The sequence below is a fragment of the Aptenodytes patagonicus genome, chromosome 6 (genome assembly GCF_965638725.1).
Source record: "Aptenodytes patagonicus chromosome 6, bAptPat1.pri.cur, whole genome shotgun sequence".
In the NCBI taxonomy this organism is placed as follows: domain Eukaryota; kingdom Metazoa; phylum Chordata; class Aves; order Sphenisciformes; family Spheniscidae; genus Aptenodytes; species Aptenodytes patagonicus.
Window position 1 is genome coordinate 13,553,692 of NC_134954.1, and position 24,467 is coordinate 13,578,158.

At 68.4% G+C, this 24,467-nt stretch overlaps 3 protein-coding genes across 4 annotated transcripts; 1 reads left to right on the forward strand and 2 right to left on the reverse strand.

Annotated features, from left to right (window-relative positions):
* Window positions 1-2,274: 2,274 nt before the first annotated feature.
* Window positions 2,275-10,335, reverse strand: CHRD (chordin). Its single transcript, XM_076340655.1, has 23 exons — window positions 10,218-10,335; window positions 9,738-9,841; window positions 9,088-9,214; window positions 8,520-8,666; window positions 8,321-8,438; window positions 7,317-7,413; window positions 7,074-7,215; window positions 6,859-6,999; window positions 6,228-6,310; window positions 5,982-6,129; window positions 5,777-5,883; window positions 5,576-5,692; window positions 5,332-5,488; window positions 5,004-5,245; window positions 4,804-4,917; window positions 4,339-4,539; window positions 4,157-4,250; window positions 3,975-4,031; window positions 3,764-3,867; window positions 3,476-3,578; window positions 3,184-3,338; window positions 2,910-3,003; window positions 2,275-2,761 (listed from the first exon to the last, which is right to left on the reverse strand). The coding sequence occupies exons 1-23, from the start codon at window positions 10,333-10,335 to the stop codon at window positions 2,694-2,696; spliced, it is 2,838 nt and encodes a 945-aa protein (XP_076196770.1). The 3' UTR covers window positions 2,275-2,693.
* Window positions 10,336-17,980: 7,645 nt separating this feature from the next.
* On the forward strand, window positions 17,981-20,205 carry THPO (thrombopoietin). The gene is made up of 5 exons (XM_076340656.1): window positions 17,981-18,114; window positions 19,006-19,133; window positions 19,214-19,300; window positions 19,517-19,681; window positions 19,782-20,205. Exons 1-5 carry the CDS (start codon window positions 18,075-18,077, stop codon window positions 19,962-19,964), a joined length of 603 nt encoding a protein of 200 aa, XP_076196771.1. The 5' UTR covers window positions 17,981-18,074; the 3' UTR covers window positions 19,965-20,205.
* Window positions 20,206-20,605: 400 nt separating this feature from the next.
* On the reverse strand, window positions 20,606-23,118 carry POLR2H (RNA polymerase II, I and III subunit H). Of its 2 annotated transcripts, XM_076340657.1 has the most exons (5): window positions 22,986-23,118; window positions 22,352-22,435; window positions 21,504-21,597; window positions 21,279-21,362; window positions 20,606-21,151 (listed from the first exon to the last, which is right to left on the reverse strand). In XM_076340657.1, exons 1-5 carry the CDS (start codon window positions 23,056-23,058, stop codon window positions 21,034-21,036), a joined length of 453 nt encoding a protein of 150 aa, XP_076196772.1. In that variant the 5' UTR covers window positions 23,059-23,118; the 3' UTR covers window positions 20,606-21,033. The 2 variants fall into 2 exon arrangements, with proteins under 2 accessions (XP_076196772.1, XP_076196773.1); XM_076340658.1 differs by lacking the exons at window positions 21,279-21,362; window positions 21,504-21,597.
* Window positions 23,119-24,467: the final 1,349 nt, after the last annotated feature.

Consider the following 24,467-nt stretch of genomic DNA (forward strand, 5'->3'; position numbering starts at 1 on the left):
GTGCCGGTGCCGGTGCCCGCGGCGGCGGCGGCTCCTCCCGGGCCGTGCGGGGCGGGCCCGGGGCACTGCCCGGGGGAGGGACCGGCCGCGCTCCGCCTCCGCCGGCAGCGCCCGGCACCGGCAGCCAGCGCCGAGCACCCAGAGCCGGGCAGGGGCAGGGAGCGCCCGGCCGGGGGGCTCTGCCCTGCAGCGGGGTCCCTTCCACCCGTGGTCTTTTCCCACAGGTTTCCCAGCTGAGGATGGCACCCGTGGGCAGCCGGTGGGTGCAGGTGGGGGGTGAGAGCTGGCGTGGGGTGACCGCGGGTACAGCTCCCTGTGGGACACATTGCTCCCTCTTCCCACGGGCACAAGGGGCTGGCGTGGGGCTGGCACTGCCACTGGTCCCTGCTTCCCCGTGGTTTTTCCCCCGTGGGATGTAGGTAGCAGGGCAGGAGCAGGGAGGACCGTGCTGGGGGCACCGTGGGCAGCCAGCCCCCAGGCTCACGGCCATGCCTGGCTGGGGGTCAGATTTGGGGGGGCAGAGTGCCTTAGGTCTTGGCATTGAGGGCACAAGGGGACCCGTGGATGGCCATAGGTGGCAGGGCACCTTGGCACTGTGGGGGCTCACCAGAGGTATCCCAAAGCTGGCGGGGAGCTCGTCCTTACCGTGCTGCCGCTCAGCGTCCTGAGACTGCCAGCCCCAGGGAAGGAAGGAGGGCTCCGCTCTTCGCTGCCGAACCCGCTGGGCAGCAGTGGCTCAGCTCTCTCCAGAGGAGCACACGGGCAGAGCTTAGCACCGGCAATCCTCGGGCAAGGCGCTCTGGCATGGCAGGCTGGCTGCCGGGACCTCCGTCTCACTGCCGCCACGGGCTCAGGGGCAGCTGGCAGGGCCAAGCTCGCTCTCCAGGGCACTGTATGGCACCTTTGTGGCAAGAACTGGGTGCAGGGAAAGATGGAGACATGGCACTGACGGGCTGGTGCTGCAGGACCAGGAACAGGCTAGTTCTCGCCGCCCAGGTGCCACCCTCCGGTTTGACGTTGGCACTCCCAAGGGTGGGTGATGATGGCTGGGCTGGGGGCTGGGATATGCCCTGTGCCAGCCTGGGAGGGTTCATCACCGGACACGAACCGGTTTGCGGCAGGGAGGCGATAAAATGGGCTGCCCACTCATTGTGTCCCCAGGCACGAAGCTCCCTCCTCACTCGTCAGCTCCTGGCACTGCCCTGTGGCAGCCAGGACGCTCATCCGGAGGGGCAGCCCTGTGCCAGGACACATGCTCTGCCCGCTGCCACCAGCGTGCCCGGCTGCACACTGCAAGGCCACCACGGGTGCTGCCACCCTGCTGGCACAGGCACCTGTGTGGCTGCGGGCATGCACGGGGCAGGACACCGGGCTCAGCACCCAGGGCCTGTGCCAGTCCGGTATGCCCCAGTGCCATCCTCCTATTGCCCTACCGCTACCCCATTCTAGCCCAGTGTTGCCTCTGGTGCAGTCCCAGTATAGGCTAACACTGTCCCACTATGGTGGTGGTGTTGTGCCAGTATGCCTCAGTGCTGTCCCAGTAGAGCCCAGTGTTACCTTCCCTACAGCTCTGGCACTGTTCCAGTATAGCCCAGTATAGCTCTGGTGCTGTCCCAGTGTATCTCAGCACAGCACAGTGATGTCCCCAGAGGTGCCCCAGTCCCCCACATTGGGGACCGAAGGGCAGGTGGCAGCACTGGGGCTCCCATGGGCCCCATGAGCCACATGAGGCCTTAGTCCAGTGCAGCTGTACTGGGGTGACTCGGGGAGTGCTGCCCCAGAGCATGTGCCGTGGTCTGCCCTGGCACCGGTATGGGTGGCTGTGTGGCACACCCAGCCCCAGGCACTCATCTTGCTGTGGGTGCTGCGGGCAGGTGCCTCCATGGGCATCAGCTGGCTTGGGGCCCCGGGCTGGGCTCTTTGTGCCACCGAGGAGGTGCGAGGGACAGAGCCCTGCTGTCCCTGTGCCAGAGGGCACCGTTGCCAGGTGCTGCGTCCACAGTCCCTGCCACGGGCACAGGCAGGGCTGGCAACGTGGCCCCGGCTGTGGGCACTGGACCCTGCTCTGGTCCTGTCCAGTGCCACCCTACAAGCACCACCAGCCTGGCACTGGCTCCCAGGCCCCATGCCCCCCAAATACCCGCCTCCCAGCATATGCACCCTGTAACGCAGCAAGGCCAGGGCTTGCAAATCCTACTGGAGCCCAGCGTGGGATGCAGGGGCACAGCCCTGCACCTGCTGCTGCTAGGAAGAGGCGGGGAGCCAGGTGGGCAATATCTCTGGTTTTAATAAATACATCAGGACCCCCGTCCACAGGCACCATAAATTATGTGATGAGCCTGGCCGAGCCAGGGCGGGCGCAGTGAGACGGGGGGCCAGAGGGATTTTACACTATGTACAAGGCGGGTGGGATGCCCGCTGCACCTGCCAGCCAGGGGGGCTCAGAGGGGGAGGGCAGCAGGTGCCCCGGCCTCCACCAGCCCAGCCGCTGCCCGCTGGCACGAGTGGGCAGGGCAGCCCCAGCATTGCAGCCGTGCTGAGACGGGGTACCCAGGCTGGGCGCCTGGCCGCGTCCGCCCAGCCATGCTCCTCTATGTCCCCCTGCCCTGCGTGGGGGGGATGGGCGGCGGGGACCCCCCCACGGCCGCCTGGCCTCACTGCACACTCGCCCCGCTCTGGGCAGCGGTCACTGCTCAGTGGCTCCACGCCTCCGCCCTGGCATCATGGACCTTCTCCTGCGCATCCGGGGGGGCATCTGGGGCTGCGGGGGGGGGAGAAACGGGGCTGAAAGATGGGCATGGTGGGTGCCAGGAGGGTGCTTGGGTTGGTCCCAGCCCTGGCTCAGCACCCAAGGGGGCCGGGGAGGTCCACGGGCCAGTGCGGGGTGCTTGGGGGAGCAGTGCACTCACTGCGGCACTTGGCGCAGCAGGGGTTGTCCCTCCTGGCAGGGCTGGCGCAGGTGGCCGGCGGGCACTCCTGGCGCTGGCAGTGCGTCTCCCCCGACTGTGGGATAGAAAGAGGGGCTGAGCGCGGGGGCCGGGGGGCTGGTGGCTCCCTGGGGCATGGTGGGTCCCCAGGGTGCCACCCCAGGCTGCTCTCCCCCCCCCCATCCCCGAAGCACTGAGGACCATCACGGGGGCACCTCTCCTTCCCCCGGTGCCGCCTGAGGCCTGGCACACTCACCACACACCAGCACAGGATACACTTCATTTCTCCGAAGGGCGGCACGGAGGGGTGCCAGCTCTCGTTGTTGAGGTACCAACGACGTCCAAAGCGGCACGCCCGTGGCCCATCCGCCTGCATGGTGTCGGCCAGCTCGGGGACGCTCTTCTCTGGGGCTGCAGGAAAGGGCACTGGGAGGGGGCATGCATGCGGCAGGGGCACCCCACGGCATCGCCAGCAGTGGCATGGGGAGGTGCAGGGGCCAGTGCCGGGGGTGCCAGGAGAGCTGAGGGCAGGAGGGGGGTGCAGGTACCTGGGCACTGCTTGCAGCAGTCGGAGGGGCTGGCGCGCACGGGGTTGGCACAGGTGAGCCGTGGGCACTGCACCTTCTCGCAGTGCACTTCACCCGTGGTGCCCTGTGGGGAGCGCAGGGGGCTCACGGGGGGCACGGGACAGCCGGTACAAGGCACACACCCCCCTCCTTGGTTTGAGCCCCTGCTACAGTGCCCGGCAGCTCAGGGCAGCCACCAAGGGTGCCAGGGTAGCTCTGCTGCCAAACCAGGGTGGGGGTCTGAGGCGGACGACTAGGACCCACACTCACCTTGCAGGTGCAAATGGCACATTTGATGAGGCCAAAGGGGGGCACAACGGGGTGCCAGCGCGTGCCAGAGCCTCGCCACGTCTTGTCCCCGTCAAAGTAGCAGCCTGGGAGAGGAGGAGGAGGTAGGCACAGCCCCCACGTGGGGAGTGGGGGTGCTGGGGAGGCCAGGGGAGCAGAGCTGCCCCCTCAGCCCATGCCTGCTGGGCCTCACCCTCACTACTGTCCCGTGCCCGCTCCAGCTTCAGCTCCTCCTGCCCCATCTTCTTCTCTGCAAGGAAGAGGGAGGCCATGAGGGGGTGCAGACCGTCAGAGAGGGACCCTCCACCTTGTACCCATGGGGAACCCCCCTGCTCCTCCAGCCCCCCACTCAGGACCCCCCCAGCCCCCAGGTACCTTCGCAGATGGGGCAGCACAGCTCCTCGGGGTGCACCTGGCGGGTACAGTTGAGGGGCTGGCACAGGATGGGGTCACAGATCACCGTACGCTTCTGGGGGCAGTAGGTACGGGGTTCATTACAGGGTGGGCACCGCTGATGGGTGCTGCCCCCCAGCTTCCCCCCCCCGCCCAGCCCGTACCTGGCAGCTGCAGATGGAGCACTTCTTGTCGTAGTCGGGTGCCCAGCGGGTGCCGTGCGCCCGGTGCTGCCCCTCAAAGAAGCAGGAGTTGGGGTCCTTCTTCAGCTGCTCCAGGTCCCTGGGCTTGGTGCCCTCGGAGAGCTCGGCCTCCCCTGGGGCCAGGCGAGTCCCTCCTGCATAGCACCGGTTGGGGATGTGCACCTGGATGGGGGCATGGAGCAGGAGGGGTTGGCACCGCCGGGGGACCCCGCTTCCCATGCGCATACCCAGCTGCCCTCCATGGTCAGGGCTGGTGGAGGAAGCACCCATGACCACAGTACACACCACGCCAGGCTGCCGGGACCGTCTCACAAAGTGCCCCCGATCCTGTCCCCTTCCCACCCTGCTCTGGGCAGTGTCACCTGGCTGGAGACCCCAGGCAGTGGTGGGGATGGGTAGGGGTGCCCTGCCCAGGTGGGGACCTACCCGTCCCCGCATCTCCCCATGGGGGTGGGCTTTGGTGCTGACTTGCAGGAAAGCAGTGCCCTGGGCCAGGTGCTGCAGCAGGTCGGCGTCCAGGTCCTTCACCACCCCCTGAGCCTGCCAGGGCGAGAGGGGCACCAGCGGGGGCATGAGGGCTGGCCTGGTCCCCAGTGTGGGGTGCCCCGACTGGGTGCCCGCCTCACCTCGGTGCTGTAGAAACCCTTGAGCAGGCGCTTGTGCTGGTGGGGACGGGTGCCCATCTCACCCAGCTCAGCCACCCCATGGAGGTGGGCGCTGACGGTGCTGTCGGCCGGGCGGCCCAGCCCTGCCACCGAGATCTCGTAGTGCAGGTGACAGTGCTCATCCAGCGAGAGCCAGGCATGCCCCCCGGCGCCGCTGCCCACCGGGGGGGACACCAGCTGCCCCGCCAGCGCCACGGGCATCTCTGAGCAGAGACAGGGGCCATGGGAGGTGGCAGGCGGGGGGGCTGCCCCACCACCTCCACCGCCATCCCTGGTGCCCCCCAGGTACCTGTGTAGCGGGCGAGCAGCCCGCTGTAGGGCAGGGAGATGACCTGGCCCCGCAGCTCGCCCTCCGTCCAGTCCTTGGTGGCCACATTGAGGAAGAGCTCGTTCTGCAGCAGCATGTGGGCATCACGGGCGCTGGGGCTCTGCCAGGTGCCCCGGGCCTGCCGTCGGCAGGAGACCACATGGGTTGGGATGGGGACTCGCCCAAGGTCCCTGTGCCATCCCCCCCAGTGCCACCCAGTGCTCACCAGCCCATTCTTGTAGCTGGGTGTCATGTCGAACAGGACATTCCTCTTGCTCTTCCGCCGGGGTTTGGTCTCCAGTGTGATGCCCACGACCTCGCTGGCAGTGCCCACCACCTGCACCTACGGGAAGGGTGCCAAGGGGCAGCGCTGGCAGGGGAGATACCCCTGGGACCCCCAGGAGGGAGACGGGTGCCCCCCGCTTACCTGGTACTCCAGGGTGCCATTCTCATGAAGGGCCAGCTTGGCTGAGCCCACGGCCCCTGTCTTGGTTGGTAGCAAGGCATCCGCTCCGCACAGCACACTTTGGATGGCTTCAGTCCAGGGAGAGAGGCACGGAGCGGGGTGTGAGGTTAGCATGGGGGAGCACGGCCACCCACCCTGCATCCCGGGGTGCCTGCCCCGTGCTCACTGTCACAGCTGCGGCGGGTGGTGATGGTGCCCGCCAGCTGGCGTGCATGCCGACCCTCCGTCTCAGCCACGATGCGGAGCTGCCCCTGCACCAGCCACTGCAGCTCGTGGGCAGACAGCTCGCTCAGCACCTCTGCGAAGTCGGGGTCCTGCCAGGGGAAGGGGGGGGGGGCACGGTGCCACGGCTCAGCCCTGGCATGGCGGGCACCGCAGCTGCTGGGGCATGTCAGGGAGCAGACGGCTTTACCTCCACGGTGATGTTGGCGCGGACTTCCCGCAGCGTCTGGCCCTGGTGCAGGATGCGGACCCGCAGCGGGACCCAGGGGGATTCTGGCCATGGCAGAGGGGATTGGACCCTCTCGACCGGGGACCTGCAACCACTCTTCCTCTGCCCCCCAAACCCACCCCTCGGTGCCCACCGCCCCCAAACCCCTGCACCCAATCCCCCACTGTCTTGCCAGCTGCCTGTCCTGCACGCCTGGACCCCTGCGGACACTGTGACCCCCACCGTTCCCCCCTGCACCCCCCAAATCCTTGCACAACCCACATCCCAAACCCATCCTTCTGCACACCGACTGCCATACCCCATACGCCCTCCAGTACCCCCTGGCCCCACCCCCCCCATAGATACACACCACACACCCCTCCACCCATGCACACCCCAAATCATGCAACAACCCCTACGCACACCTCAATCCCTCCCCACGCCATGCCCAGCCCCTATACCCACCCTGAGCCCTACACCGAGCCCATGCATCCACCCTGACCCCATAGATGCTGACCCATGCATCCCAAGCCACATACATGTCATGAACCCCCCCGCCCCAAGCCCTGCGCAGCCCCCTGGGGCAGTGCCAGGCCCTGCAGGGTGCCCTCACCCCCCACGCCGGGCTCCAGCAGCCCCCGGGCCATGAGGATAAAGTGCAGGTTGTTTTCGGTGTCACTCAGCGTCAGCATGGCCATGCCCCCAGTGCCCACGTGCGCGGGGTCCAACGAGGTCAGGATGGCACCAAACGTCTCTGTGCGGGGAGAGGGGGTGTGAGGGGCATCCCGGTGGGCAACCCCCAGGTGGGCATGCGGGAGCCGGACTTACCTGCGAAGAGCGCCCGGTGCTTGAGGATGTGCCCGTGGACCTCTCCGGAGGGCTGCGCCCGGGTGATGAGGGAGATGCGGAGCTGCTCCCCCCGCAGCAGCTGGACATTGGCCTTGGACACTGTCCTCCACATCCCGCAGAGCTGCGGGCGAGGGCAGGGCTGGGCAGGGGCCGGGGGGCACCGCATGCCTGGGCAGGGGGAGGAAGGGACGCCGTGCCCCCTGCCCTCTCAGCCCCTCTCACCATGCCATCCTCAGGGGCAGCGCTCTTCTGCACGGGGTGTTCGAACAGCACGTTGCCCTCGGGGTCACTGAAACGCACCCGGCTCGGCCGCCCCAGCCTGTGGGCACCCGGGGGGTGAGCAATGACCCCCCGCCCTGTCCCCCCTCCCCTGGCACCACCCTTGCTCAGCACCAGGCACAGGGGTGCGTTGGGGAGGGCACACAGGGGTCACCCAGTGATTTGGGGTGGGCAAGGGAAGGATGACGTCCCCCTGGGGTGCCAAGCACCACACTCTGCCTGCCCACACCCGGGCTGGCCCAACGCTGCCGTCCCGCCGGGTGCCAGCTTGGCACGGGTCCCCTGGGCTCCCCTGCCCCAGAGCGGTGCCAAACTGGCACCGAGCAGGAGGGGGTCCCCGCCGGGAAAGGCGGCAGGGCAGGACCTGCCAGGAGCGCTCGGGCCCGGCTGTAAATTAGGAGCATTTTCGGCTCTGTTTGGCTCCCCCGGTCGGAGCTGGAAATTAGTCACCACTTTACTATGCAAAGGGGCCTGGAAGCGAGGAAGAGCTCAAGAAACTGGAGCGGGAAGGAGGGAGGGAGAGGAGAGGCTCCGCCACTGGCGGGCATCCGGGAAGGGCACAGGGAGGATGGGGGACTCCGGTGGCAGTGCCCTGGTGGTGCCCACTGGCAGAATCCGCAGGGCAGGACGGTGCCTCTGCCCCGCTGCGCCCGTATCCTCCGCGGAGCCCTGGAGCCACTCCCGTTTGTTCCTGCTCCAGACCTGGAGGGGAAGGGGTGAGGCCGGGCCAGCGCCATGGGCGTGCCGAAATCCCGGCTGCTCGCCCAGGCTGGACCCCTAGAACATCGCCCCCCTCCCCAAATCTCTTGCCCTGCCAATGCAAGGCTGTGGCACCTCAGGGAGATGTCCGAAGGGAAACTGAGGCACAAGCACTGTTGCATCCCCCCTTTTTTCCAGGGAGGTGCCCACTGTGCCAGCCTGGGCAGAGGGCAGGGGGTAGGACTCACCGCTCGTAGCTGATGGAGAAGAGCAGGTAGGAGCGCAACAGGGTGAAGCGAGCCTTGGCCACTGCGCTGGATGTGGGGTGCCACGGCTCCGGGCCGCTCGTCAGCAAGGCCACGAACTCTGGGGAGGGGATGCCGATGACGGTGAGGAGTGCGGGGGGGTGCCCCGCACCACTGCTGCCCGCCCGGGCGGGCGGCTCACCTGTGCGGGCATCGTCGCGGGCCAGCCCCTCAGAGCTGAGGTAGGAGCGGTCGTTGTAGGGCTTGTCCAGGTCGTCCTCCTTGTCCTGGAAGTACTCGAAGGTGTCGAAGGGGGGCACGGGGGTCTTCTCCAGGGGGGCTGGCAAGGCTGGCATGGGGTGGGCGCAGGGAGAGACCATTACACCAGGCTGCTTGTGCCCAAGAGCTCGGGGTGGGGGGCAATAATAAATCCCCCCTCCTGAGACAGACCGAGATGTACCCTGCGAATCACTGTGAGGCTCTGTGCTGGGGTGCGGGGGGGCATGCTGGGCGCAGGCAGATGGACGGGCAGGGTGTTTAGCCCTGCGCACCCGCTCTGCAACCCTCCCAGGGTGGTTCAGGGATGGCTGTGCCCGTCAGGGCTTCCCCCTGCCCAGCACCTCATGGGCACCCCGAGGGCACTGGCAACCTCCATAACAAAGAGAGCAGCCCTTTTTGGGGGTGTGTGCGCAGTGCCCCCTTTCTCATGCCCATGGGGGACCCTGTGGGTGCAGGGGGGCTCCCCACAGGGAGGCGCCCGCTGGTCTCACCTTTGGGGCAGGTGTGGCAGCAGTGCCCCGGCAGCAGCGTGGCCCGGGGACAGGCGGGCACGGGGCAGTCCTGCTTCATGTTCTTGCAGTTCACTTTCCCTGCTGGCTTCCCCCGGCGGTTCCTCTGCTGCGGGGAGGGGAAGAGCCCGGGAGAGCCGTGCCAAGGTGCGCCAAGCCGTGCCCCCCCGGCACAGCCTGGCTCCCCCCGTCCCGGCCCATCTGGAGCCCCCGCGGGAAGCCCGGACACCTTGCGCAGCCCCCAGCTGCCTGTACGGCAGCCAAGCCCGGGCCCCCTCCCCACGGCCCCCAGCCCCCTGCCCAGCTGTGTGCGGCCCCGCCAGCCCCGGCCTCGGGGGGCTGCTCGGAGGGAGGGGGCCGGGGGCCATCCCCGAGGAGGAGGAGGAGGAATGAAGCCTGATCCTTTAAACCCCCCTTCTCCTCCCCACTGCCGCGGCGGGGGGGCGACATCCAGGTGTCCGGCTGGCTGGAGGGATCCTCTCTCCCCTTTTCCATAGCGGGGTGTGTATTGAATGAAGGCGTCGACCTCCCCCCCTGCCAGCCCCCTCCCCAGCAGGGCCGGATCCTGGGGGATCTCCCGGGGAAAGGGGAGTCCCGGGGCTGGGGGGGGGGGGGGGTGCGGGGTCACTCACCGGCTCGCAGTGGCAGATAACGCAGCGCATGACCCCGAAGGGCTCCCCCAGGTCCGGGTGCCACGTCTCCTCCAGGGCATAGAAGTGCCCCCCGAAGGCACAGCCTGCGGAGACCCCCCACCCGCCCACCACCACCGCCGCCCCCGGTCACCTCCGGGCCGCGGGCACCCCCCTGCCGCAGCCCCGGACAGCGGCCGGCACCGCCCCGCCGCCCGCTGGGCACGGGGGCCGGTCCCGCTCCCAGTGCGGGTCCCGGTGCCGGTCGCGGCCGGCCGGGGGGCCCGGAGCGGGATGCGGGGTGCAAGAAAAGGGGGGGGACGTGCAGGCATGCGGTGGACGGACGGGGGTGCGGGTGGCAGGGAGGGGGGGGTGCACGAAGCGGGATGCACGAAGGGGGGGTGCGGCAGCGGCTTGTATGGGACGGGGGGTGCCCGGAGCGGGGGGGGGGTGCGGGGGAGGGAAGGGGGGGGGAGCTCCTACCTGCCGCCCCCCCGGGGGGCAGCGGGTCCGTGTCGGGCCGGATGGGCAGGGCGAGCTTGGGGCGGGCGGCGCGGCCGGGCAGGAGCAGGGCGAGCAGCAGCAGCAGGGCGGCGCGCATGGTGCCGGCCGGCCGGGGCAGGCAGGCGGCCGGGGGCGGGGAGGGGGGGCCGGGCGCTGCCTGTCGCTGCCGCCGCCTCTGCCCGGCCGCCGGCTCCGGCTCCGCTTTATAGGCGGCGGCATGGGCAAGCGGGAGCTGCGAGCCCTGTGCAAACAAAGGCCCCGCTAATGAGGCGCAGGCAGCGGCCGGTCGGGGGGGGACGCGCCCCCGCCGCGCTCCGACCCCCCCCCCGGGCCCCGTCCCGGGCGCCCCCGCCGGGCACGGGCCGTCCTGCGGCACCCGGGGGCACGCAGCTGCCCCGCCGGGCATGGGGTGCCCACGGACTCGGGGTGTCCTTGGGACCCCCCATCCATTGCCCCCCCCTCCCCCGGGCATGGGGTACCCCCGGGTGTAGACCATCCCCACTCACATGCCAGCCCCAGAGCATGGGGTACCTGAGGGATGCCTTCATCCACATACCCTCCCTCAGGGCACGGGGCACCCCCAGGGGCTGAGCATCTTGTGGACACCCCCCCCCCCAGTCCACACAACACCCGCCGGGACATAGGGCCCTGTGGAGACACCACCACCACCATCCACACCCCTTCCACAGAGCTCGGGGTGTTTCTGGGCACTGGACATCCTGGGTATGCCCCCATCCACATGTCCCCCCCACCAGGACATAAGCCCCCTGGGAGTCCCCCATCCACATAAGCCCCCTCAGGAATAAGGCATTTGCGGGGCACCCCCATTCAAATGCCCCCCCTCCCCAATCCATATACTCTCCCCTGGCATGGGGCATCTCCTGGGCACAGGGCATCCTGGGAGCTCCCCATCCACACAGCCCACCTTCAGGCATGAGCCCTCCCAGGGCTCATTGGGCCCCCCCAGGCATGGGACATCCTGGGGACTCCTCCATGCACTCAGCCCCCCTCCCCCAGGCCGCTTGGCACCCCAGGACACGGGCACTGCAGGGCACCGTCTATCCACACAGTCCCCTGTGGCGCATGGACCCCCTGCAGACCTCTCCCCCGCAGCCAGCCCCTCCCCAGGACATACGGATCCTCCATCCACTCAGCATTCCTGAGCACGGGCCCACAAAGCATGCCCCCCCCCCCCGCCAAATCCACACTGCACTCTGCAAAGTCACACGCACCCCACAACTTGTGTCCTCAACATCCCCAAATCCCTCTGTCTGCTGCCCACCCCGGGCAGAGGAAGGCTCCAGAGCGGGACGCCGGGCTCCTGCCCACCAGTGACAGCGGCTGTGGGGGGACAGGAGCCCGGATGCCTGGGTTCCCTTGCCCGGGTAGGGGAGGGGGCAGCCGTGGAGGAGGCTGAGAGAGCAGCACCCAGCACCGGTCCCGCTCTTCGCCACATGTGCCCAGGCTGGCGAGGGTGGCGGCGGTGGGCAGTGAGCAGACACCATGGAAAAGCCTGGGGAGAGCATCATCCAGATGGGGAAACTGAGGCACACACTGTGGGGAGGGGTGGACGGTGGGGAGGGGTCCAACGTGTGCCACCCGTGTCCCTGCCTTGCCACCCCCGCCGAGGGTGGCAGGAACGGGTGGCGGGTGGCGGGTGCGTGGCGGGCGGGCGCCCGCGGAGGGGAAGGCGGGTGGGGAGAGGAGGAGGGGGAAGCGCAGGGCTGCCAAAATCAACTCCGGGCGGTACAAACACCCAGCCAGCTGCGCGGTGTAGCTAGGAAACACGGCACAGCTGGAGCACAACAGGGCCCTGCCTCCCCAGAATGCTCCTCCTGGGCCTCCCCACAGCCCGTTGAGCAGCTGGCGGGGCTGCAGCCCACCGCCCTGTGCCCCCGATGCCAGCCCACACGGGGTTGCCCATCCCTGGCTCGCCCGCAACCACCCCATCTCACTCCCTGCCCCGGTTTGACACGTGTCCCCGTGCAGCGGGCACCTCTCCCAGGGAGGGCAGTGGGGCGCAGGGCCTTGGCCGTGCCAGGGATCTGCCCTGTGGCAGGAGCTGGCGCTGGCACGAGGCAGTGAGGAGCAGCCGGGCTTCCCCTGGCGGGACCGCCTGCTGGCATTGCCAGGGCTGGGACACTGCCAGGGCCCCGGGGAACCCCTGGGCACAGCCGTGCCCAACGCCCTGCTGCTTGCAAGCGCTTTCTGCAAGCGGGGACCATGCCTGGCAGCATGGCACCCCCTGGCCCTGTGCCCTCCCCGCTGTCCCCAGTGGTGCCACTGACCTGTCCCCTCTCCTGTCTCCCGGCGTACCCGCTGGCCCAGGATCCAGCAGCGTGGCGGGCAGGGGAGGGCTGGGGTCTGCGTGGCTGTGCCAGTGTCGCCGCGCGGTGCCCACTGCGGCTCGGCAGTGGCCCTGGGGAACGGCGGGACGCGAGTGGGGCCGAGCAGAGAGGAGGCGGGCGATGGCTCCCGGCCACCCTGCCGGTGCCAGGAATCCGGCGCTGGGCTCTGTGCACCCAGAGCTCGTCACAGTCTCCTGGCTCGGCCGTGGGATGCGGGGAAGTGGCGGGGGAAGCTCTCTCCCCTTTCCCGGGGAAAGGAAGGAGAGCGGGGAACCTGCCTGGCCATGGCCCTCAGCATTGGGGAAACTGAGGCATGGGGTGGCAGTGTGAGGGAGAGGGGGGCTGCCAGGCTGGGACCAGGGTGGTAGGCCGCACGGGGCTGGCAGGGCAGGAGGATGCCGGGCATCCGTGCCTGGGGAGGGGGCATCGCCACTGCACTGGGGGCATGTGGGCAAGGAGGAAACAGATGCTCCAGCCGTGCCTGGGCATCCCTCAACCACAGAGCCCTGGCTGTGCCCTGGAAATGCCAAGGGGTGCCCCCAGGCGAGGGGCAGAAGGCGGCTTGCCAGAGCCTCGGGGGTCCCTGTGCTGGTGGGGAGGGTGTGGCGCCAGCCGGGGCCAGCGCTGGGAAAGGGTCCCGGTTCCACCAGCTGCTTCCCAGCGCCCGCACATGTGTGCCGGCAGCGCCCTGCACAAAGGCGGCTCTGAGGCGCCCCGGAGCTGGGCCTGGCGCCGGCACAGACCCAACGGGGCCGCCGGCTGTGGGCAGCTGGAGCTGCACGGGGACGGGAGCCGGCCGGCTGCGGGCAGCCCCAGTCACCCTGCCTGGCACCCGCACCCCTCCGGCACTGCTACCTAGAGCGGGCACCCGGCTCGCCCCCAGGTGGGGAGGCGGTGGCCCTGTGGGGTGCCGTCCCGGCACAGCGTGGGTAGGACGCCCCAATGGCGCCCTCCAAAACAGCCCACAGCGCCACCGGGGCTTCGTAGGCATGTGCCCTGCCCAGTGGCGAGGGTCCCGCAGGGGGTCCCGGTGGGCTGCGGTGCTGGGGCCGTGCCATGCCTGGCATGGGGGTGTCACAGCAGGCCCTCGCCAGCGCTCCTGCCCCACGCAGCTCCCTATTGTCTGGCCTCATTAGCCGCTGCCTGCTCGCGGCTTTGAACATGAGCTGGGCTCGGGGCGGCAGGAAGGAGCCTCTGCTCCCCAGGGATGGGGTCGAGGCAAAACCACATGCCCCGGCCCCGCCTTCCCACAGCCTCCCACCGCCTCCCGGGCACCCCGACACCCCCTCTTCGCCCCCGTGTCAGGCATGAGCCTGGAGCCGGGAAAGCTCAGGGGGCACCCCCCCTCTCCAAAAAGAGACGCCCTCAACCAACCCGCCCTGGCGCGGGGTGCGGAGAGCCGTCGGCCTCCACAAGGCTTTGTGCTGAGTGCGGCTTGCCCCGTGACTAATTCCCCCGGCCTCGCACACACGCGGCGGGGTGGGGGGGGGGCTGTCGTAATGGGTGGAAATATCTCATAATTCACGTTGGACACGGGGATTACAGCCGTTCCGGCAATATTTGCACAACTGTTAGGTGGCTTGCAGGGCTGGGCCGCCCCAGACGAAGGCCAGGGGGGTCTGGGGATGGAGGGGGTTTTGGGGGTGGCAGGTACGGGGAGGGGGATGCAGCCTGGGGGGGTGATGGAGAGGGGGGGAAAGTGGCTGTTTTCCATCTGCGAACACATGGAGTTTATTACAGAGGGCGTGTTGCTGGCATGGTGGGGATGGCTGGGGCTCTCTCCTTCGTCCCAGCCCGCTACGGTGGGCATGGCTTGGGGAGCGGGATGGAGACCCCAAAGCAGCCTCCTCCGCCAGGCCAGGCGGATCCCGGCTGTGCCCTGGGGCACTGCGCCCGCTCCCAGTGCCGTCAACTCCATAGAGCTCCCTGCTTATAGGAGCACCCAAAGGTGCTGGTGTCCCCCTGGCCCCAAATGTCCCCTCCCCAAAGGCATTGCGGGGCGACCCCGGCAGGAGGAAAGTGGGGGGCGTGCGGGGCACAGGGGGGCCGTGTTTGGCATGGGGATTAGCAAGCTCCCAGAGCGATGGTGGTCTCCCCCCTCCCCACCGGACATGCAGGCAAATATTTGTGCCCAGACTTCGCAGGACGGCGAGAAGGAATTTCATTCTTGCGCCCACCTGCGGCTCAGCCGCCTGGCATTAACCCCTTCGCCGCCCTGTGGGATGGAAGGAGAGGGGCAAGGTGCCCTCCCGGCACCCCCGTACCCCCCATCGGGGTGGGGAGCTCGGCCGAGGAGCAGGGGAAGGGGGCACGGCAGGATCGCCCTAGATGCCAGCGGGGCCACTGGCACAAGGTGCCCTGGCGCAAGGCAGTGGCTGGAGGGTTTGCCCATGGGCATCCTCCGGCCAGCACTGGGGGCTTCATGCCAGGGTGCCGGGCAGTGTGCGGCCTGCCGGGAATTGGGAAAGGCAGGGGAAACCCTGCCAGCCTTCACCCCCGAGCTGTGGCACCCCGGCCAAGGTACCCCTTCGCCCAGCAGCGCCGTGGTGCCTTGCTGTGACGGGCTGCCAGGGAGCGGTGCAGGGTGCGGAGGGTGTGGGGAGCGGGATTTGCCCACGGATGTTTATTGACAATTTGCAAATGTAAAAAAAGGCCGGTTGGGGGCAGGGGGCACCCAGCTCCCGGGGGCTGCCTGCATTTGGGGAGAAGGCCAGCCTGGGTAAAGGGTCCCCTGCTGCCTGGCACCCCCAGAGCCCTGCTGTGCTCCTTTCCCTGGCCCCGGGGCCAGCTGGGCCCTAAGCAAATGGGGCTGTTTGCTCACGCCAGGATTAGCCGCTCTCTTTGTTCCTTTGACTTTCTCCTCCCTTTATGCCGGACCCTTTTATGGGGGCTTCAAAGGGGGCTTGGACCCCCCCTCCCCATCCCTGGAAGCCCAGGTTTGCTTCCCATGCCCCCCCTGCCTTGTGCCGACATCCCAGGGGTGACCACCGGGCACATCTGGGTGGCCTGCAGGGACAGCAGCTGTGCCACCCGCCCGTGGTCACCCCCTGTCCCCCGTCCCCCCTGCCGCCTGGCACCTCCGGCTGCCCTCAGCACCTTGGCGAAGTGGGTGCGAACGGCTGCCCCCCCGCAGTGGGATTCCCGACACTTTGCACCCTGTAAGGAGAGGTGGGAAACTTGGCACTGGGATCCGGCCAGCTGCGCAGCCCCACGGCCCCCGCCCGGCTTCCTGCCCCCTGCCAGAGCCCTGCCTGCCTTGGCTGCAGCCCCCATGCCCCTCTGGGCTCCCTGAGCCCCACTCGCTGCCCCACTCCCCCTCCCTCCAGGGCACGCGACATCCCTGGATTTGGGCTGGGGGAAACGTGGTGGGCCAGCAGCAGGGGCTCCCCCCCCCCCCCCTCCCCCTCTGCCCCTCTGGCATGGGCAGCGAATGCTGGCATTACCCTTTCCAGCAGAAGAATACCAGGCTGCCCACGGGCACCGGCTCCCACTGCCCACCAGCTTCTGGCACGGCTGAAAAGGAGCATTTTGCAGTGAAGGGACTATTTTAGGCAACTTGGGGTGCTCTGGTGCCCACTGGGGTCCAACAGGCATCTTCCCAAGTACCAGCCACCCTCAAGTTTCCCCTGATGGGTTCATTTGCCTAATTATGAGGGCAAGCAGGGAGCGTGGGGCACCGCAGCTCTCCAGCCTGGCATTGTGAAGGGTTTTGCACCCAGGGAGGGACGGGGGACCCGGGCACAGCAGGTACTGGCGCAGCGCCGGCGGCAGGAGCGGGGCCAGCGCTGGCCGAGGGGCTGAGGGTGCCAGCGGGGCGCGTTTGCAACTTGTCACGTCCGCAGAGACGGGGCACGGCCGTGCGGGGGAAGCCTGGAGGTGTTTGACCCCAGTGCTCGCGGCTCCTGCCGCCACCAGTCGTGCCACAGGCGAGTGGGCTGCCAGCCTTGTCGCCGGAGCCACGGAACCCACCGGACCCCCTGTCCAGGCACCCCGTGACCCGCAAGGTGGGCTGCTGGGGGCTGAACAGGGCGCGAGGCAGGCAGAGCAGGGCTGAGGTGTTTACTCTGCCTGTTGTCACCCGGCCAGGCGCTGCCGGGAACCGCCGGCCGCAGGAACAGGGGTGGGAGCGTGCGAGAGCAGGGGTGTGAGAAGGAAACACGCGGGCTGTGGGGAGACTGGGGACAAGAGGATGTGGGTTGGGGGGGAGTCCCCCCCAAAGGGAAGCGTGTGGGGGGCTACCCTGCCCCGGGGGTTATCTGAGCGTCCACCCCGACACATGCCGTGGGAAGCGTGCATGTGCACACGTAGGTCTAAGGGAGCACGTGGGGGGTGTGTACATGTCTGCCATACAAACACACACATGTATACATGGGTATGGGTGTGTGCACACCTGCCCCCCACCCCGCGGGCCAGAGTGCCCCAGAGGGGGCTGGGTCATGGCTGTGCCAGGGTCTGGCACTGAGCAGACCCCCAGTGCTTCTCCCACCCAGGGAGGGGGTGTCCATGGGTGCTTCACGTGCTCCCCCAACCAATCCCCCTGGTGAAACAGCCCAGGGGGCCGCATGCCAGCCAGGCCCCCGTGCTCCATCACCCTCCCCAGCTCAGAAGGGTTCCCATGCACTGCAGCCCCACCGGGGATCTCCAACTCTGAGTCACCTCTGGGTGATGGATGCAGGGGTCAGAGCCCACCTCTGGACGAGGGTCACTGGGGTTGGGGTCCACCTCTGGGTGAGGATCACCAGGGATGGGGTCCACCTCTGGGCAGGGGTCACCAGGGTTGTGGTCCACCTCTGGGCGAGGATCACCAGGGATGGGGTCCACCTCTGGGAAAGGGTCACCAGGGTTGTGGTCCACCTCTGGGAGAGGGTAACTGTGCTGGGGTTCCACCTCTGGGTGAAGGTGACCAGGGATGAGGTCCACCTCTGGATGAGGGTCACCAGTGTTGGAGCCCGCCTCTGGGTGAGTGTTTTTGGTGGCCTTCATGCCTGGCTGCCACAGCCAGGAGCAGGACCCCATCAGGGCTGATGCTCCCGGGGCCACCCAGCGCAGGGTCACTGATGCCACCTCTTCTGCAGATTCCAGGGCCACCTTCACCCCCCGGACAGGCACAGCCGAGGCGCTGACCACCGAGGTCCCAGCAGCCGAGCGCTCAGGCCAGGGGGCAGGTGAGCAATCCCCGGAGGGCGCCCGGGGACGCCCTTCCCGCGCCCTGAGCCAAGGGAGGAAGCGGCCGGAGGCAGGAAGCCGTCCCCCGGGCCCGGGGCCCCCGCTGCGATTTTGCTCGAAGGTCAGCGGCGACACAACAGGAAATCGCGCTGCCTCGGCTGGGCGGCCGGGCCGGAGCCGGAGCGCCGCGCCGCCCCGGGGGCGCTCCTGGCCCCCGGCCCTCCGTCCCGGCTGGGCGGCTCGCGGGGAGCCCCGCGCCACCGCCGCCCTCCATGGAAGGGGGACGGGAGTCGGGGAGCAGCCGCTGGCCGCAGGGTGGAAGATGCAGGGCCGAAGCCCCCAGCTGAGCATGGAGCTGAACAGTGAGTGTGTGGCTAAAAGGGGGGACGGGAGTGAGCAGGAAGGGGCATTGCATTGGCAGTGGACACCACAGCCGCACAGCCAGAGCGTCCCCCACATGGGCACCCCGAGAGATGAGCCCCACATGTGGGCAGAAAACCCCAAGGGTGGCTCTGGTTTTGTTGGACCTGGCCGCTACTGGCACGTGAGGGCAGCCAAGCATCTTTCCATGCCTGGCCTCAGGAAACAGGCTGCGCCAAGGGCTTTTGGGGACAGGTGTAGTGCCAAGGCAGGCAGCGAGGCAGGTGGATGCACAGAGGGCCTTTGGAGAGGAGATGCCTGTCGCCAGGATGAGCAGTCGTTGGGCACAGCAGCCGCCCAGCCAAGAGATGTCCGGGGCAGCAGTGTGCCAGAGGCGCTGGGGAAGGCAGCGCTGGCCGGCAAGCCTTCGGCCAGAGCAGCGGTGAGGAGCAGATGTACGCTGCAGGATGCTGCAGGATGCTGCAGGCAGGGATTCCCTGAAGCGCACGTGATGCCTGGAGCTGCTCCTGGCACAGATCAGGAGGGCTGGCCCCGGTCTGCGCAGGGAGCACGGCTTTGCTCCCCACCTGCAGCCCAGCCTAGAGTGGAGCTGAAAAAGCTGGCACAGAGGCGGCTGTGCAGCCCCTTGGCACACACCACCTGCCTTTCAGCACAGCAGGGAAACCTCAGCTCTCCTCAGCGAGCTCTGGGCCCCTGCACCGACTGACCACAGGGCAGCACCAGGCTCTCCTCAGCCCCCCTAGACCTCCCCCTGCACCCCCACCACGGGCACCATCAGGCTGGGGCAAGGGATTGCTGCTGCAGGTGTGGCCCTGGGCTGGAGCTGCCCAGGGAGGGCAGCACAGTGCCCAAGGGAACCCCGTCTCCCCCAGGACTGCTCCTCCTCACATCCTTCCTCCTGCACGTGGAAGAGGGCCGTGCCAGCCCAACACGGCTGGTCTGCGACAACAGACTCATCCAGAAGTACATGGGGGAGGCCAAGGACATGGAGAAGAGAGCGGTGAGGATACAGTCCCCCCCAAAACCCAGGGACAGGCACAGCTCCTGGTGCCTCACCTCAGCATCTCCTCTCCCCCTTAGGGCCAGTGCCAGGCACTGCCCGCACTCAGCTGCCCCACGGTGCTGCCCTTGGTGGACTTCAGCCTCCAGCAGTGGAAATCCAAATCGGTGAGAGGGGCTGGGAGGATGGTGCTGGCACCGGGGCACCCACAGGGCTGGAGAAGGAGCCCCCGGGTTGGCACAGGCACCAGAGGTGCTGAACAAGATGCCTGTGGGCATGCCTGGCGGCACGGGGGGGGGGAGGAGGACCCCCATCCAGACATAGTGTGGGCAGAGGAATAAATCAGGCCCGGGGGCCAGCCCGCTCACTGCCTGCTCCCCCAGAACGAGATCAAGCGGCGGGAGATCCTCTGCGACCTGGCACTGCTGGTGGGCGCCGTGGCAGGGGCCCAGGGCCAGGTGACCCAGGAGTGCGGGGCCAGGCAGCTGAGCCAGCTTTACCGACACGCCAACTCCTTCATCCTGCTCCTGCAGACCTTCAGCTGGGAGGTGAGACCTCCTCCGCACGAGCCAGGCCACCCTGGCACAGGTGCCAGCTGTGCTGGGCACGATGGCCTTGTCACTCCCTTGTCTCACTCTCGCCCCTCAGGCAGGACCCTGGGAGCCGGGCTGCTCCCCACGCTCCATGGAGCAGACTCACATCACCGGCATCTTCCTCACCTACCGGCAGCTGGTGCAGGGCAAGCTACGCTTCTTCTTCCATGACCTGGCCAAGGACTTGTGCAAGCAAGGCCAGGCGGGCGGGAGAGACCCTCAGTGCGGGGCCCGGTGAAGCTGTGCACGGGGTTCGCCCCCAATCCCAGGTCAGAGCAATCCTGCTGGACACTGAGCTGTGCCCTGGGTGCCCAGGAAGGTGCTTGCAGGGAAAGGGTTGGCTCCTGTTCCTCAAGCCTTCGACAACCGCGCGGCGCACAGAGGCAGGCAGCAGCAACACCCGTGCGCCAGCCGGCACAGGCCCTGCTCCCACCCGGGCAGGCACCTCTACTGTGAATGCTTTACAATTAAAGAGCTATTTTTCTAAAGGGTTGTTTGTGTCCTCCTTTTCCCCTGCCGCTGTGGCCCTGACGGGGGGGACTGCACACCCCCAGGGGCCTCAGTAAGAGGCAGCCCCTCGGGGACGTGCTCCGGGTCTCTCCCCAGTGCCCGGCTCCCTCCTGCGGCAGCCGCCAGCTCTGCAGGGCAGACAGGCTCCGTCGGGCACCAGGTCCCCACTCGGAGATGTGAGCTACCACTCCTCCCCCCCTGCACCCACCTGCCTCTCCCTAGCCCCAGCGTGCACCATGCCCAGAGGGGTGGCAGAGAAGAGCCCGGGGCAGGTTTGGACTGCCCATCCTTCGGGAAAGTGGTAGTTTGCCCCCACGCAGGCATACCTGCTCCCCGCCAGCCTCATATCTCAGCCGACAGAGCCAGATCTACAAAACACATCCCAGTTTAATCAAGAGCAAGGCCAGCCTGCCTCAGGACGGCTCCTTAGGAAGCAGTCCCCAGCCCCGAGGCAGACAGGCGACTGTCCCAGTCCCGCTGCCCCTGGCCAGAGCCGGGGCTGAGCCTGCTTTTGAAGCACAGGAAGGCAGAGGTGGGAAGAGATGCCCAGCAGGCAGGACTGTGGAGCACCCAGCACAGTCTCCACTCGGCTGTCAGGCACCTCTCTCCATGCAGGAGGCGGCTGCGGATCCCAGCAGGAGTCAGAAGAGGCCAGGATGAGGAGGGGGACTGCTCCCTCCTCCCCAGCTCCAGAGGGGCCAGGCAGCACGGATGCTGGGCAGGATTTGGGGTCACAGGGCTCCTGTTTGCTCGCCAGCAGAACGTCTCTGGAGCAGCCCATGGAGGCAGGAGGTCCCCTAGAAGGCCAGCTTCTTCATCAGCAGGTAAACTCGAGAGTCCACTTCAAACCCATGCAGGTTGTTTGCGTCTCCCTGCAGCCGCATGAGCAGCCCCCCGTAGGACACATAGGCAGAGCTGGGGCGGGAGAAGAGGAACAGTGAGCGTGGGGAATCCCACGGGAGACCCGGGCTGGGATCCCGGTGCCTCCCCCACACCACCCCAGGGCACCGTGTCCCCCCCACTCCTGCCGACGGGCACTCACAGGCGTGTGGCTGCCTCCGTGGAGGTCTCGTCCCCTTCGATCCTGTACACCTTGCCATACATCACATACTCGAACTGGTCCGCCCTGCGACAGGATGGCAGGAGCTCAGAGAAGAGTCAAACCTGGGTATTCCCCCAGCTGAGCATCCTTTGGGAGAAGGTACCTCTCAGCACTTCACCTTTTCCCTCATCCACCCCCACGTGGGTCCCGGCTGGACCCCCGTACCTGGATGGCCTGTCGTCCGTGGGGTTATACTCGCCGTCATCCAGGGTGCCGTCTTCGTACAAGGTGCTGGCGATGACCAGGCGGAATTTGTCCCCTGGAGGAGCAGAGGGCAGAGGAGCGGTGAGAAGGCGGGGGGCGCAGCCAAGAGCGGCAGCAGCCACAGCAGATCTCGGGGTGGTGGCAAGGAGCTGCCCTGGCAGGTTTAGCACAAATCCCGTCCCTGCGTTCAGTCCTCCAACACGATTGTGGGGAACGAGGAAAAGATCACACTGGATCCTCTGTCTCCCTGTTCCTCACAGACATTGGTCACCACCACGGAGGAGACCAGAGCCACCAGGACACCACTGCTGGTGTTTTCATGGGACCCAGCAAGAAATTTGCAGGGAGAGTCCCAGAGGGCTTAGCTGGACCCTGGTCAGGTATGCGAGACCCTGCAGCACCAGTTCCAGCCCTTTGCGCTTCATTTAGGGTAAGACTCTTTTCCACCCGTTTAGTACATTTAGCCACAGAAGCTCATTTCAGAATGTCTCCCTCAAAGCTTGGCTGCCACCAGCTGAGGCAGTTTCACTAGACAGCATCTCTGGGGAACGGGCCAGAGATGAGCCCAAACAAATACAGAGAGGTGAACCAGAATCCAGCTCAGCCCCAGCACACTGAGAGTGCCCAGTACCTCCTGTGAGCTGGGGACAGCACAGTGACCCAAGGAAGTCTGAAAGAGGTCATTCCTTGTTCACAGCAAGTTCAGCCTCCCTCCTCCAAGCACCAGCACGCGCCTCTCTAACCTCGCCCACCCAAGCTGGCACCGGCTCAGGCCTGGCACACTCTGCACTAGCAGCCCGATGGCTTACCAAGGTCCACAGGGTAGATCTGGATGTTCACGTCCAGGATGAGGTCCATCTTGAAGGACTCGCTCTCACAGTGCAGGCGGGACACTGGGGAGAGCAGCAGAGTCAGGGATAAGGACAAAGAAGACCCCTAGGGGCTGGGTGGGAGCAGGGTCCCAGTGCCAGGCCATTCTTGTCCCCACCCCACCCCAGGCTGGCACCCGAGCTATCTGGGGGGGAAGGGGTGCACAGGGTTCGGGGATGGATGCCAGAGCCTGGGAGCAGACTGAAGTGCGCACGGACAGGGAGAAGAACGCGGTGGGGTGGGGAATGGAGCGCACCGAGGGCCGTGGGGGCGTGGAGGGGCACAGAAGCCGGGCTGGGGAAGCAGGGCGCACCTGGGTGCGGCAACACACGGCGGGGTCGGTGCCAGACGATGGCGAGGGGACGGGGCACTGGGGCCACCGCCGGCGCGAGGAGCAGAGGGGGGACCGGGACGTGCGGGGTGGGGGGGGGGTGGGGGGGGCAGGCCGGGCTGAGGGAGGGCACAGGACCCCGCGGGAGGGCAGCGCCGAGCAGCTCCGGCCTGAGGCGGCGGAGGCCCGGGAGCAGGGGGGGGGCCGGGCCGGGCGGGGAGGCGGCGCGGGGCCCCGCTCACCACGGTCGAACTTCTTGCCCTCGGGGTCGATGTCCTTCACGTCGAAGATGTCCTCGAAGAGGATCCCGGCCATGGCGGCGGCCCCGCTCCCGCCCGGCGCCCGCCGATGACGCGCCCTCCCTTCCGCCACGCGCCGCCAGGCAGGCGCCCTTCCGCCGCGGGGCGGAAGTAGCCTCAGGATGGGCGGGGCGATCTCCGCGCCTGCGCACTGCTGCCGGCCGGCGGCGGGTGTCCGCGCGGCCCTAGTGCCCGACGGCCCCCCCCCCCCCCCCCCCGGTCCCCCCCCGTCCACCCCCCGTCCCGTCCCGTCCCCCGCCTTGGGCTGCACCGCCGGCCGCCCCGCGGGCGGGGGACGCTGCGCCGCGCTGTGCAGCGCCGAGCACCCGGGCCGCGGCAGATTCCCGGCTGGGTCAATGGGCTGGCACCCCCGGAGGCGGGGCTGGCGGGGGCACTGCGGCTGGGGGGCGCCGCGATTCCGGGGGGGGACGACACACACACATTGCAAAGAGGGGCGCTGAGATGGGGGGGTACTGCAGTGGGGGTGCATCGCAATGAGGGCGTATTGCAATGGGGGGGCATTGCAATGGGGATGCAATGGGGGAGCGTTGCAATGGGGGGGCGTTGCAGTGGGGGGTGCACAGCAGTGGGGGTGCATTTCGGGAGGGGGGGTGCGCTGCAATGGGGGTCTGCCAGGCCCCTGGCGTGGCCGCACCGCTGTGGGCTGGCCCCGGAGGGTCCCGCAGAGCCTGTCGCCGTGGGGGCTCATGCGCTTGGACCCTTTTGGGGGTGCCTGTGCCGCGGGGGGTGGGGAGGGGGGCCTGGCCCGCCCGGCCGGGTGCCGGCAGGGGGAGCTGCGAGGCCGCGGATGGCACCGCGCGGAGCCGCGCACGCCACGGCGTCGCCCACGGCCACGGGCGGGCCCCCGCCCGGAGCCGCCCCAGCCAGCGGCCCCTGCGTGGGGGGGTCCGAGCTGCCCCACGGGGGCCTCGCAGCCCCCGTCCCCCCCTCGAGGCGTCGGACAGAGGGGCTTCACCCGGACCCCCCGGCCGCAGCTGGGCATCAGTGTCATGAGCTGCGCAGACTCAGCCAGCGATGGGGCCGGGGAGCTGCAGCCCCCGCCGGCTCCTTCCCCCTCCCACGCCGGCCACGTGGGGGAGGGATGGGCGACGGCCGTCACCCGTGGCCTGCCGATGAACCGTGAGGGGAGCGGGGGGGGGTGTGTGTGTGTGTCTGGCAGGGCTGGGGGCGGCTCACACGTTGGGGCACCGTGGGGTGCTCGCACGCCTGGCATCTGGTCGGGAGCCGCCGGCGCGGGGTCGAGAGTTCAGCCCTGGCCCCCCCCGGCCCCCGAATGCCGCTGCTGGCCTGCCTTAACCGATTTTTCCCTGGCTCGGGCGAGACGTGGCAGCGGGGACCCTGCGCCCCGTTTGGGCAGGGGGTGCCCGCCCAGACGTGGCACCGAGGGGGCTGGCACGGAGGGGG